This window comes from Suillus plorans, assembly GCF_016647745.1.
Source record: "Suillus plorans strain S12 chromosome Unknown HD556scaffold_104, whole genome shotgun sequence".
Classification (NCBI taxonomy): domain Eukaryota; kingdom Fungi; phylum Basidiomycota; class Agaricomycetes; order Boletales; family Suillaceae; genus Suillus; species Suillus plorans.
In genome coordinates, this window is record NW_024537488.1 from 144880 (window position 1) to 159100 (window position 14221).

At 49.0% G+C, this 14221-nt stretch overlaps 4 protein-coding genes across 4 annotated transcripts; 1 reads left to right on the top strand and 3 right to left on the bottom strand.

Annotated features, from left to right (window-relative positions):
* Positions 1-3497: 3497 nt before the first annotated feature.
* On the bottom strand, positions 3498-3656 carry HD556DRAFT_1216999 (uncharacterized protein; the record flags this gene model as incomplete). The annotated part of the gene is made up of 1 exon (XM_041296707.1): positions 3498-3656. A coding segment is annotated over one exon (159 nt), but the record flags the coding sequence as incomplete, so codon positions are not given.
* Positions 3657-5387: 1731 nt separating this feature from the next.
* Positions 5388-5579, bottom strand: HD556DRAFT_1214398 (uncharacterized protein; the record flags this gene model as incomplete). Its single annotated transcript, XM_041296643.1, has 1 exon — positions 5388-5579. A coding segment is annotated over one exon (192 nt), but the record flags the coding sequence as incomplete, so codon positions are not given.
* Positions 5580-8772: 3193 nt separating this feature from the next.
* On the bottom strand, positions 8773-9791 carry HD556DRAFT_1314037 (uncharacterized protein; the record flags this gene model as incomplete). The annotated part of the gene is made up of 4 exons (XM_041300879.1): positions 8773-9461; positions 9514-9625; positions 9648-9657; positions 9754-9791. The coding sequence occupies 4 exons, from the start codon at positions 9789-9791 to the stop codon at positions 8773-8775; spliced, it is 849 nt and encodes a 282-aa protein (XP_041153256.1).
* Positions 9792-12460: 2669 nt separating this feature from the next.
* HD556DRAFT_1450432 (uncharacterized protein) lies at positions 12461-13756 on the top strand (the record flags this gene model as incomplete). The annotated part of the gene is made up of 5 exons (XM_041307760.1): positions 12461-12493; positions 12551-12631; positions 12681-12966; positions 13013-13299; positions 13349-13756. The coding sequence occupies 5 exons, from the start codon at positions 12461-12463 to the stop codon at positions 13754-13756; spliced, it is 1095 nt and encodes a 364-aa protein (XP_041153257.1).
* Between the last annotated feature and the right edge of the window lie 465 nt (positions 13757-14221).

Here is a 14221-nt window from a genome sequence, read left to right on the forward strand (position 1 = left end):
CTTCCTGTCATCTTCCGGATCCGTCGGACCCGAGATGGACAGTGGACGAGAGTGGTTTCCTCCGTTGCGACAACCGTATATACGTTCCAGAATCCAATGACCTCCGTCTCCGAGTGCTCCGGAATACGCACGACCACCCGCTATCCGGACATTTCGGTCAGAACCGGACCCTGGAAGTTATCCGTCGGGAATATACCTGGCCCGGAATCCGCGCATATGTGAAGGACTATGTTAAGTCCTGCACGACCTGCGCCCGAGCTAAAGTTCCGCGACACAAACCATACGGATTATTGAAGCAACTTCCCATTCCCGAGAAGCCGTGGAATTCTATATCCATGGACTTCATTGAACAACTCCCTGATTCCTCCGGCTTCACAGCCATCCTGGTAGTCATAGATCGACTATCCAAGCAATCCATATTCATTCCGACCTATGACACCATCACCTCTCCGGACCTCGCCCGGTTATTCCTCCTCCATGTGTTTTCCAAGCACGGAGTTCCGTCCCATGTCACTTCCGATCGCGGTACGGAATTCGTTTCCCACTTCTTCCGGTCGCTCGGAAAAGCGTTAGATATGATCCTCCATTTCACCTCCGGATATCATCCGGAAGGCGACGGACAAACCGAGCGAGCTAACCAAACCCTAGAACAATACCTCCGGATCTACTGCAACTATCAGCAGGACAATTGGTCGGAACTGTTACCCTTGGCCGAGTTTGCATACAACAACGCTCCGAGTGCTACCACCGGAGTTTCACCATTCTTCGCCAATAAGGGTTATCACCCGAACATTTCCATACATCCGGAACGTGATCTTTCCTCCGCCCGCGCCCGGGATCATGCTATAGATTTAGATGAGCTTCACCAATTCCTCCGAGAAGAAATGTCCCTTGCCCAAGCAAGATATCAGGGACCCGCGGACGCTAGACGGAAAACCGCTCCGGACTTTAAAGTCGGAGATCAGGTCTTCGTCAAAGCAAAATATTTCCGCTCGACCCGACCATCGAAAAAGCTCTCGGAAAAGAATCTCGGACCATTCGACATCATCGCTCGTCCCGGTACCCACTCCTTCACCATCCATCTTCCGGATGCTATGCGATCCATACACCCCGTATTCCATGTCTCTCAGTTAGAACCCGCAACTCCGAACACTATCCCTAATCGCATCCAACCTCCTCCGCCTCCGGTACTAGTCGACGGAGAACCGGAATACGAAATCTCCGAAATCCTGGACTCCAAGATAGACCGCCGGAGACGTCACTGCCAACTACTATACTTAGTACGTTGGGCCGGATATGAAGGGACGGACGAAGAAACTTCCTGGATACTCGCAACCGAACTCGGAAATGCGCCGGAACTTCTATCGGATTTCCATTCAGCATATCCGGACAAGCCGGGACCAACTTCTAACAAAGAGTAAGGAGAAACATGCATATATGTACATTATTTAGGCGTCCGACATCCGGACTTCGGATCCGACGACCTAAGAGTCCATCTCCATGTCTCCGCCGGATCCGCCGGCCTCTTTTTCCGCCTCCTCTCCATTTTCCTCCTCCGGAGCATCTTCTACATGCATCCGGAAACCGCCCCTCAGACTCTCCATGAAGAGAGTCTGAAACTCCCTCTGCTCCTCCATGAACCGGAGCATGGTCTCACTCACCCGGTCCATCGCAGCTCTACTTCCCTCCGCCGCTGCAATACCCCTCTCCATCAGCCCATTCGTCCGGGCCAGTTCCGCAACTATGTTGTTGGCGGCTGCGACCCAGGCCTGGTCGTCGTACTCCGCCCAGTCTTGATCCTCTCCAATAACCGTCCGGGGATTGGAGACTATTTCTATGTCGTCGTCGATGTCCTCCGGACTGCGCTGACGTCTTTTTCCTTTGCCCTTGGGGCTCGGAGATCCCTCCGGACGCGCGCGTTTCTTGCCTTTGCCTTTGCCGGCCGGCGCCTTGACAGGCGGATTTCCACCGACGCACTTTTCCTTGGACGCACGGCATTGGTCACACGTCCGGATCTTTCGGAAATCATCAGTAGTCATCCGGATCCGGACAAAACAGAAAAACTCACCCTAGGCGTCCTAGACGCTACTGCCCAGGTGCAAATCTTGCGCCTAAGGACGCACATCTCACACGCAACCTCCGGATCCGCCGGACCGGAGGACTAAAAATTGTTAAAACTCCGGAAAAACGCAAAAAACCTCATCCGACTCACCTCCGACGCATTACCCATCCTAGCCTTTGCCAAACGCTCCTGCTCGCGCTCCGCCAACCTCTTCCGAGTCTCCTCGATATCCTTCCGTTTCTGCTCCTCCATCCGTTTCCGTTCCTCTTCCGCCTCCTTGCGCTTGCGTTCCTCTTCCTCCGCCTCTCTCCGAGCGTCCGCCTCAAGCCGCGCAATTTCGGCCGCCATTTCCGCCTGTCTCTCTTCGAGAACCTGCCGGGCGGTCTTCTTGTTGCCGGAAGTGGAGTTAGACATGATAGAAGCAGTAATAGGAGTTAAAGGGAAAGTTTTAGACGTCTCATGGGCGCCCCGGCCTACTTATATGCTCAGTGCTATTTTTACGAGCTCCGCCCATCATCTCGCATTCATAAACGTCCGGTCCGGACTTCCGAATCAGAAGCCTCGTGGGCTCGGCCCTAAAGGGGGGATACTGTCATATCCCGCGTTCCGGACCCGGACCTATCACACTCATCATTTCCGGATTTCCGGATCCGGCCGACTTCTATGTATCGTCCGGATCCGACCCGCGTCTAACTTCCGCGCCTTATCCCTTTGGTATTTCCCTTATCAGTTAGTACGCTTTATTTTCCGTTCCTCATTCATCTCCGTCTTCATTTTACTAAGTTCCGATAGACTAGTGATAGTCGTACCATATGTTTTCTTCATAGCTTTACATAGCTTCGCACTGCACTTACTATTCTCCGTTATGTCCTCAGTAGTATATAAACCCCTGTACAATCTCTGTAGTTCCTCAGTTCGAATATCATATTAGACTCTGCTCATTCTCTCCTCCGTCCGACTTGAGTTTCTCTCTCGTCGACCTCCGCTCGTCTTAGGATCGACTCCTATAGACTTGACACCTCCGCCTCTACCTCTGGTAGTCCTCCGCTGTTTCCTTTCTAGTTCGGACTTCGTCCGGATTAGTCTTATCTCTTGTTTCCGAACGTCCGCCAGAATTCCCGCGCATCGGACATCGGACTCCGGACATCGCCCGACGCCCTCCGGACATCGTCCGGTAACCTTCGGACATCGTTCAACAACCCTCGGAAGTTAGGGGCACGTACTCGGGTAAGGGGCGCAGCGCACAAGCTGAAGCCAAGCCCTTCGGATCCGACCCTTGAGCACGTTCTTAACAATCACCAGTGTCATCATCGTCATCTTCCTTCCCCTCCTATTCACCTCTGGTCTGCTCATCCTCAATATCAAGACTCTCGGCAAGATCTCTCAACTCCCTCTCTACATCATCCAGTGCCGCATCTGTCATGCCTTTGAGGACATTAAATTGATGTATCAAACTTTTTGCTATGAGAGTGATGACATGGTTAAAGCACTGTGCATGGTTGGGATCTCCAGGGAATGAGGGAATCAGGTCACTGAGCACCTCAATCATGGTGTCATTCGAAGACACATTATCACAGGTTATACACAGTATCTGGCTACAGGTAAGTATCCTGTCCACTGCTATTTGATGTAAACTGACCTTATCAGACACACCAAACTCTTTAAGGATCTTTGTGAATGCCGCAGCAAGGTTAGCACCTGAGTGTAACATTGCTACTTTAACAACATCAAGGATCAAGCACACTGGCTCTCCATCCTGTTCGAAGTGGACAGTCACAGCGATGAACACCCTGTGGTTTGGAGAGGTCCATGCATCTGTAGCAAAGCTGAGGGTGCCCTCATACTCCTGCAACATATTTGCAATTTGCTTTTGCATATTCGCAAACACCTTCTTGACATCACGAGATACTGTTGTGGGTGAAGGTATGTAATATTCCGGTCTTCCCATTTTCATTAAGCTCTGGAAGCCACGATCACTGACAATTTGAAAGGGCCTCTTACTCTTGGCCACCCACCACACTATCTCTGCCCGCAATTCCATTTTTGTATGTTGACGGTGTGAGAACGTCACTTTCCCTTTCCCTTTACCTCAAAGGCAACCGTTATGGACTGTGGATCCAGGACCCCTTTTGTTGTCACGCGCACCTCTGCTGCATTCTTGGCTTTGTCAGCCAATTCGACAGTTTCAGCACCTGTCATATCCCGCATTCCGGACCAACATCTGACGACGTTCCCACGCCTCATCCGGACCTCCGGACCTCCTGTCCATGTCTCCAGACCCAATCCTCTATCCGTCCGAATCCCTGTACTCCTGCATCTGATATCCGGATGCCAGATCTGATATCCACATCTCCGGATCTCCGGATCCGACCTATCTGTCATGTCCGAACCCAAACCTTAAATCAGCGCCCATCCCCTTATGGTAATCACCTGTCTCCGGACTTCCGAACATCCGGATCCGACCCACGTCTATCTTCCTTGCGTTCCGGACCCAGACCTATCACGCATTCATCTCCGGACATCCGGATCCGACCCGCGTCTATCTTCCGTGCCTTATCCCTTTGTATGTTCCTTCTTGAGTTAGACTTCCTCATTTTCCGTACCTCATTTCATCTCCGAGTTCATTTCTTATGATCCGTCTTATTTTCTAATACATTTCCACATGCTCGTACATAGCCTTACCCCTCTGCTTACTGATCTGCACAGACTTGCCTCTAGTATATAAACCCCAGTAGATACTCCTGTATTTCCTCAGTCTGAATATCATACATATTAGTCCTTGCACTAGTCTTCACACTAAGTCCTCGTAACAGTTCTATTCCTCCGACTTAGTAATCATCCATCTCAGGCCTAGGGAGAAATTCCCTAGGCCAGAGCTCCGCTTCTCCGATCCTCCGCTCATCCGCTCATCCACTCATCCGATCCTCCATTCCTCCGAGTTTCCGGAAGTTCCTCCGGAACTTTCCCGCGGTCCTCCGGACCTATCCTGCTTCGGACTTTGTCCTTGCAGCCGTTCCTCTGTTTCCTTCTACTCAGGACTCGTCCTGAGTAGCCATTATACATATCCCTGTCAGGACGAAACTCCATCGTAATTTCCGGAAGTTCCTCCGGAACTTTCCCGCACTCATCCGGAAGTTTCTCGCACTCGTCCGGAAAGTCCTTCCGAAGTTTCCCACGCTTCTCCGGAAGTCCTTCGGACTTCACTGGACTTTCTCCGGACTTCATTCTGAAGTTAAGGGCACATACTCGGGTAAGGGGCGCAGCGCACGAGCTGAAGCCAAGCCCCTTGGAATCAGTCCTACCCTTTGTGCACGGTCTTAACAGCACCCCAGCATTTCTTTGTGTGTTTATGCATATTTCCCATGGACTTTGCATCCCCAGTATCAAGATATCTCCTCACCTCCCGTGTTTTGTACTTACAGTTTGTTGCTGCACATTGGAACGAGTGACATCGGCAGTTGTTGATGTACTCAATGGTAGGGGTGGACCTGAAGGATACATAAACCGGTGCTGTCCAGTCATTCAAAAGTCATCCTGTCAACCGTCAGCATCATATAATACAGCGCTGAGGACTAGATTCACTTATTTCACTGTCTTCATCCTCAGCCGCCAACTCTTCTTTACTGTCCTCCACCACAGCCTCCATTGTTACATCTCTATTAGCATTGAGACTGCCCCCAATGTGACTTGGTTCATCATCATCGTTATCATCATTGGAGTCTTGAACTGTTGCCCTTTGTGAAAATCCTCCAGTGGGGGATGGTGTCAAAGCTCTAGATGCAAAGGTAGAGACTTTGCGAGTTGCTATGGATTTCTTGTGAGATTGCAAGAGGGTTTGTGTAAATTTTTTTGTATGCTTGACTTTGCCAGGAGCTTTATTCTTAGCTTTTGTAGTACCTGCCATGGTAAAGGTTGAACAAAGATGTGATTTAATTGCCTTATTATAAATTGAGTTACAAATTTTGAGGGTACATGGGTACATAGCTGCAGGTATGGGTTTCTCACAGGTTCAAATTCCTGTACCCCTACCCATACCCTCTAAAAAACCCTCCAAAAACCCATGGGTTACCCATACCCCTTATATCACTAGCTGGGGATCAATTTTGGGAAGATGTTTGCACCTGTTGCCAAACCAGCTTCAATTCGAGTGCTCTCAGCACTTGCTGCCCTTAACAATTGGGAACTCGATGTGTTTGACATGAAATGTGTGTTCTTGTGGGGGAAATTGACAGAGGATGTCTACATGTGACAGCCCCATGGATTTGAATGTGTCGAGCCCAGCATCAGCCTCCTTGTCTGTCACCTATTATCGGACTCAAACAAGCCGCCTACAACTGGTATGAACTTTTACGCGAAGTTCTAACTCAGTTAGGCTTCCTTCGCATTGAGGCTGACTACACCATTTTTATCTATGGATCACGTCAATGGAGAGAGGGAACACATCATTTGCATCATTGCCTGGCATGTTGATGATGGCCTTGCAGCTGTGAGCCATCATCCATTCCTCATGTGGATTAAGGGTCAGATAGCGCAACATTTTGGCATCACTGATCTTGGTCTGGTATCCAAACACCTCAACATTCAATTCAAGTGCAACCATACCACCTGCAAGTTGTGGATACATCAAACCAACTATATTAACTATCTACTCAACGAACATGGCATGACCGGCTGTAACCCAGTAACCCTCCCCATGGACTCACACTTTCCATTTGGATGTGACACTGACACACACCCTCACATTGAGAACCTTCTCTCCGAGTATCGCAAACTCATCAGTGAATTGCTCTACCTCATGATGTACATGTGTCCCGATGTCACCATTGCAGTCATGAAGCTGGTGCAACACAACAGTTGTCCAGAGCCCCACCACTACACTGTGGCCAAACACGTCCTTTGTTTCCTGTCTGGTACTGTCAGCCTACATGTTCATTATGGGGGTGCTACAGCACTTCCTGAACTTCACAGATTCAGCGACTCCAATTGGGCCAATACCCCCAAAGATCGTATCTCCATATCGGGGTATGTCTGGTTCTTCAACAGAGGACCTGTGTTCCACTCATCGAAGAAGCAGCTAACCCATGCACTATCCTCAACTGAGGCTGAGTACATGGCGCTCATGGCTGCAATTCAAGATGGCCTTTGGCTTGCATCTTTCTTTGAATGTCTGTGCATCCCACTCTCCCTTCCTCTTCGCCTCTTCACAGACAACGCTGGAGCCATTGCTCTCTCCAAAGAGGCCACTAATCATAATCGCACCAAGCATATCAGCCTTTGTTTCCATTTTATCCGTGCACACATTGAGGAAGGCATGTTCAAGCCAGAGTGGTTGTCGACTCACAAAAATGTCACTGACATTTTCACCAAGTGTCTTCCCCGACCTCTCTTCCTTTGTCATCAAGCGGGTCTCTCCCTTGGGTCACCATGATTGCAACAATGTGTTGTTGTGGGGGTGTGTTGAAGTTCTCCTTTGTCATTGTCATCATTTACCATAGCACTTTCCTTTTTGACTCATATCACATGTATCAGTACATATAGTCACTCCATTTCTCTCATTATACCTCAGTTGTTCCTGTCACTTCCCTGTGTACATACTATTACTCATTTTGCAGGCCACACAACACTAGTTCTCAGAAGTTAGAGGGACCAATATTACACCCGTCTGTTTCAGAGCTACTTGGGAACCCAGAACTGAGGATTCACGGTGCACGATCTTCATGTGTTTTTCTCTGATATGTAGCCTCCTTGTATTGATCTAAATGCCAGGGCTTTTTCAAACTAACTTGAAGGAGCTGCACGTTTCTAAAGAACCACGACCTCTCTTTCATCAATGACTCTAAGAACGGGCTCGTCAACATCCCTCCTCTGTCTCTGCCGCTCAATGCACACATGGACATTATGGTTATCGACGCTGAAAAGTCTTCCGTCTTCAAGTCGAGTCTCTACTCAAGTCCGTACTCCTTTTTTATATATTTCCAGTGTTCTGACGACAGGATGTCTTGTCATTTTCAAAGATGGTGATGACGCGCACCAGGACCAGTTTGTCCTCCAGTTGTTCACACTCGTGGATCAGTTTCTCAGGAGGGAGTATTTGTATCTGAAGTTCATTCGCTGGCGACTGGGCCGTTGCAGGGTATGGTACACTCTATCCCCAGCAAGACTATTGCAACAACTATCGGTGAGAATGGGACGCTCTTGAACTATTAGAGAGCTGATAATCCGGAACAGGGTAGTGTCTACTGTTTTATCATATTTACGATCCTTCGCAAAAGCGCTAAGTCAACTCGGTAGCGTTCATGGTGCACACGAACAACATCAAGCGCTCCACGTGCATGAGCAGATCTAGGAGAAGTTCTAGTTGGACTTGACGGAGGAGGCGATCAAGCATTTTCCTGGTCATATGGAGGTATTGGATTTCAGAATTGTTGCTATACTTGTCAGTTATTTGTGTGGTTTCGAATATCGATTCATGTAAGCTCATGTCACCGAGTTATTGAATTCTGTCTGAGTCTTACATAATTTGTTCGTGCTCTGAAGTGCGAGTGCTTATCACGTGCCCCCCCTGATATATCTGGCATTTCCCTTTACGAGCATGCATGCTGCGGATCAGCCGGTACGCAAATCAAGCTCCCGAACACTGACTGAACTTCCAATCCAACCGTCCTAAGTGGTACTACTAGCAATAAACGACGACAACATGATGACAGGCTTCACTCTTCTACTACATCTTGAGTAAATTGCTCCCAGAATGTCTGATTCTGCCCGTCCCACACAAGATTCAACTTTGCTATCAACTCTTCCAAGTCAAATTCGCTACCCAAGGCTGGCTCGGGTGCCCACTGCCAGATGGCGGCTGACCCTAAGCGCGCTGGTGTTGTCTCTGGATCTTGCCACATGGTCCGATATGGAGAAGATGGAGGCGGTGGGGGCAGTATGGGCCATGAGGGTGATGGGGACAGTATGGGCGATGGGGGTGACTCGTATGGGAGCAGTATGGGCGATGGGGGCAGTATGGGCGATGGGGACGGTATGGGTGATAATGGCGATGGAAGTGATTGGGGTGATGGTGACAATGGCGGAGCGAGTGGTGGTTGAAAGGGCAGCAGGGTGAGAGGCGCTTGCCAAGGCGCCTGGAAGGAAGACAATTGGACGTAAGGCTGAGGAAGAGGAAAAGAGACTTGACCTGTCGTGGGGACCGTGGGGGGGACGTAGTGGTGGAACGTGCTGACAAGGCCTTCTAATGTGTGACTCCCGTTCTCTGGGGCAGCACTAATAGTAGAGGCCATGGTAGTCATGGCGCTGGTAACATATTTTTGCCTTTGTTGCCGGGAAGCCTTAGCCGCTTCTGCGCGTTCGATATCCACCTTCCAGTGAACGAAGGGGTCACCCTGCGTGCGTACTGTTGAAGTCGTCAGCGTCTGGACTGCCCATCACAATGAGGAAGAACTTACCTGGGGGCATGAATACTATTGATGCAAGCGCTGTGCAAACGGCTACAGGACGGTCCAGCCGCTTTGCAGGGGGAACTGTGACAATGAGTTTGAGGGTTGGCAGAACTTCAATCTAAAAGGGCATTTAAACTCACCTCAAGGTGCCTATTACATATTATCAAGATATTAGAGCAGCATGGTCGAATTAAATGGGGTACAAATCTGAAGCTTCACAGGGCCTCCAGACTCGAGGACGCTTACCCATGTACCGAACCTTCGGCTGGAGCCTGAAACGGCATATTAGTGCTGCTCGCTGCTGCACGGGGTATTGATTCTTGCAGGGTTCAGAACTAAAACCGTACAGATTAGTAACAGCACCATAGCTTTCGAGTTGACTCACAGGGGTTGATGCTACGCTCATGCCCGCACAAGCAGAAGCTGTCCCGGACCCGATGTTGTATGTCACTTGAAGTTCGTGTACTACTAGTAGTGATAGACTGATAGTAGTCTTCGAGATGCTTGAATTAAAACCTGCGAACAGCTACAGTCTGAGAGTCGTGTCGATATAGACCCGAACATTAAGACATCGAGGATGCGGCACAGTGCCTGATGTAGTCGCGCACGAGTAGTAATTAATAATTCCTGGTGGTTGGTTTTTTTGCTGACTTCAACCATCGGTATCATGATGATCCCAGGGGCCCGGCTCAAGGACTTGATCAAATCTCCCACACCACTGATACCGATTTTTTAATCGCCGCACAATCACGATGATGATGAATCATTATGTAGGTACAGGGTGCTTCAGTGAAAGGTCGCGAGAGCCAGAGAGCGCCAGCGACTTGGAGGTCCGTTCTTCACCTCTCTCAGGCTGGGGCTCGAACCTGGGCGTACTACTAGATACGAAAACTAGCATTGATCGAGTAGAAATCAACTGAAACATGCATACTGCCACGTAGTACTACAACCTATGATGATACTGTAAAACCAGTAAAAATGACAGTGAGGACAATACAAAAGACTACGAGAACATCATGAGGTCACTACTGTGACAATGCGGCGAACTTGAATTACGGACTCAATTCAATCTCCGTGAGAAATCAGCGCCTCTCCATGTCACATAGCGACGACCCACACCACACCATTTCCATCTCAAAGTCGAGTCAGTCCTTGAAGACGGCCACTGTCGAGCTTTAAGCTCAAAAGCCAAGGATGGACCCGTAAACCAACATCATGCCGAAGGAGATTTCAAGATGTGTGACCATTTCCCCGATCTACCGTGACCGTCTCACTCACCTTAGCACGCTATCGAAACTCCAGCGTCTCCTTCTTCATCCTTCAAACACCCGATACCAGAAGACCCCCAAGGTGAAATGCCCAAACCTCCCACAGCGTCCTTCCTCCTGCCCCTCCACGCGCCGGGAAACTCAAAGAACACCTACTAGACAAAAAATATAAAAAAAGAGGTACAACTTCATCCACTCATTCCTATCATATCATATCTAACACAGCACATCTATCCTAAATCAAACCCAGCCGTTCGCGCTCAGCATCCGAACAAGTACAAATCTCCAGAACTGTCGAACGCTGCACGAACTGGAAGTCACGACTATAGATATGACGCAGACATGCGAAGAGTCACTGGAAGAAAACTGCGAGTGCGAATGGATCTTTTTCGATTTTGAGGCAGAGTTCTGGTTCTATAGCTCGAGCTTCAAGTACCTCTCCCTCACTAGCTGTGTAATGTGACTGGAAGGCTACTGCTGGCTGCCGGCCCTGGTGCTAATAATAAATGTCTGATGTATCTTGTTGGAGATATTAAACCTTTGCTTCTACATGGTGGTGAGCTGCGCTGATCGTGGATTTATTTATTTTGAAAATGTAGCAGGAGATAAGGCGACAGGAGGATCCGGATGTCGAATGTGGTTAAGGCCAGGCTGTCAGGGATATACACCATGACTTGCAGAGATGAATGATTGGCGCCGTTCACGCCGGGATGTGGCTGAAGGTATTACACGATGTTGGTAAGATGAAAGTCCCCGCTGAGAAGCAGTTATTGTGTGGGTGGCGGCATGGTGTAGCATGAGGTGATCTATGCCACGATTTCACTATCTGAAAGGCTCAGATCTCAGATAACATGTAATAGTACTTATACAATGTGGAGTCAATACTGATAATTATGAATCTAACTTGCGGTACTCTCTAGCGAATTTAGTAGTGTCATAGAAGCAAAATAGAAGGGTAGCGAACATGTGGTACACACCAGGCGCTATACATAATCGAGTGTATGGCCAGGGGTATTATACTCTATATACTCACCAAGGGTACATTGGAAAGGGGTCGAGGAGGGAGAGATGAGATATCGACGACTAGCTAGGCTACTGCAAGTAAGTACTACAGCAGCTGATGATGATGGCATTTGTTGTTCCCACTACCCGATTTATCATTATCATTTGTAATCTCAAGACTCAAGTTATCTCGGAGCTTCACGTTTGATCTTACATTTCACACAAAGGCATTGCTCAGCGCTCAGCACCCAACGACACTTGACATCCAACAGCCATGTCTACAATAGTACTCAAGTGGCCACTGTTCCTTCTACACCACTTTTGTACCCAAAACATACCAGTGCTATGAGGCCAGATCGATATCTACAAGTCCATTGACAACACCAGCGCTCACAGAGTCAGATCAGAAGCCCAAGCACCAGAAATTACATGCCTCAAGTCGACCTCGACCAAACAGAGCCGAAAAAGCAGCATCCGCTAAAACACCCCTGCGTGCAGAAGCGGTAGGGCAGACCAAGCCAGTAGAGAGCGTCCCTACCATAGCAGACAGATGTTTTGTGTGGCGATGTTCCCAAGAAGTCTCTGCGTTCCGAAGTTCTTACCCCAAGTAAGTTTCGAGAATTTAAGCATTTATCGGATAGAATTCTTACTGGGTTGAAGATGTGAAGAGGATATTGGACTATATGGCTGACCTGACTGCTGATGAAGGCCACAAGGTAACTTGGAAGTCGTCTGAGTCACTGAATACAGCCGCTGATGATGCTTACTAACAGGAATTCCATGGCGTGAGACCAGCAGAATTTAGGTTAATACACGAGGCAGGAGAAGCGGGCCGAATTTTGACGAAGGCCGAGGTAAGGGTTAACAAATCTGTCTATTTCGAGGATTGCTAAAGTAGTACAGGCTTGCTTACGACTACGACAAGCACATCTTGTCCGTCACATGCCTAGCTTTCTGCACGAAGCTTCTTTCGATTATCTCAAATGTCACCTCACACTGGCAATAGCTCAACTTCCGTATGATCCCGAGTTAGTTGAAATGACGATAAGCATGAACTATCCATTGAAGATTGGGGGTGGTAAGATCGTGAACCCAGATATGACCATCACCATCTCTGCGGTTGATGATACACCATCGGTGGTCCTGGTTCCCGCTATCGGGGAGTGCGCATTCTCGCAGAATAGGGATAGTCTTCAAAAGGATGGAAGATGAAATTGAAGCGCATCCGGACGCAGTTTTAGCCATCATAGTTCTCGTGCACGAAGGCATACATTACGCCTGTCCCAATCCCGATTCAATCGCATCGAAGGAGTTACGCAACGGGGAAGATGACCCTCAATCTCTCTCTCTCGACGAATTCATTAGCCAACGCACAATGCCACGATCTTTCGACACACCTATCAGGGTCGGTGAGCATGACTGGTGCCACATCCAGTCCGTTGAATACTTCGTATGGGTGAAGGGTGATCACCAAGATCGGATCGATGTTCGTAATCATGATCCTCAGTTCATGGCTCACGGGGTAAGTCACATCGATGGTTGTGTCGTGAATCTATATAACAATTTTGCAGACTTTGGCCCCCAACTTGAACATGGACGCTGTAACGGCCATGCTCGAGAGAGGTGTGCGCAAGATCAGAGATTGTCTAGTCTCCTTCTCACGGGAGCTGAGCGATGAAGTTGATTGCTCCGAGTTAGAAAATGCTGAAGTCAGGCAGCCCATTGTATGGCGCCTTGGTGCCAAGAACGTGATGAAAGCAGCTGATCTCACCGCACATCAGCGCTATGATCTCTGGCATGATGAAGTCTTCAAAGGCGTCAAACGCTCGCACGACGAATCCTACGAGCCTACTGAGTCGGAGTGCAGCTCCTCGGACTCGGAAGTATCGGCTACTATCTCTTCTCAAGACAGCCTCGCTCAAGACCTTGCGGGGTTTAAGTGTACATGCAAACACCGCAGCAAGCGTGTGAAGGCTTAGCGTTGCTTCGGGTTGATCGTTGAGGAAGCCGTTCTGTTGAAGGAAATTTTTGCTCACATGCTTACATCGTCCATTGCAAGCTACTACCTGTCAAATACGCTACGATACAATCTCTTTCCATTTCGTACGGGTCCGGATATTAGCTCATCACACCTCATTACTGTACTTGTAACCGCGTTCATGATTTCACGAAGACTTTGTTTTACTGATCTGGGGTTGACGCGTCGACGCGTTGACGCGCGTCACGCCAATCACGTGCAACCTATGCGGCTATGCCTGAAATGGTTCGCACATGCAAACAACACCTAACGGGAGCAGTGTGCAGTTTTCATCTAAGTCATGCACCACATGAGTCGTCATCCCGCGGTCCCGGCTTATTGAACAATGTCTTAACTTCTTATCATTCTGCCATCATACCTAGCGCCTGACTCCATCCTGCTTTTAAACTGTCACCTGAACTCATTG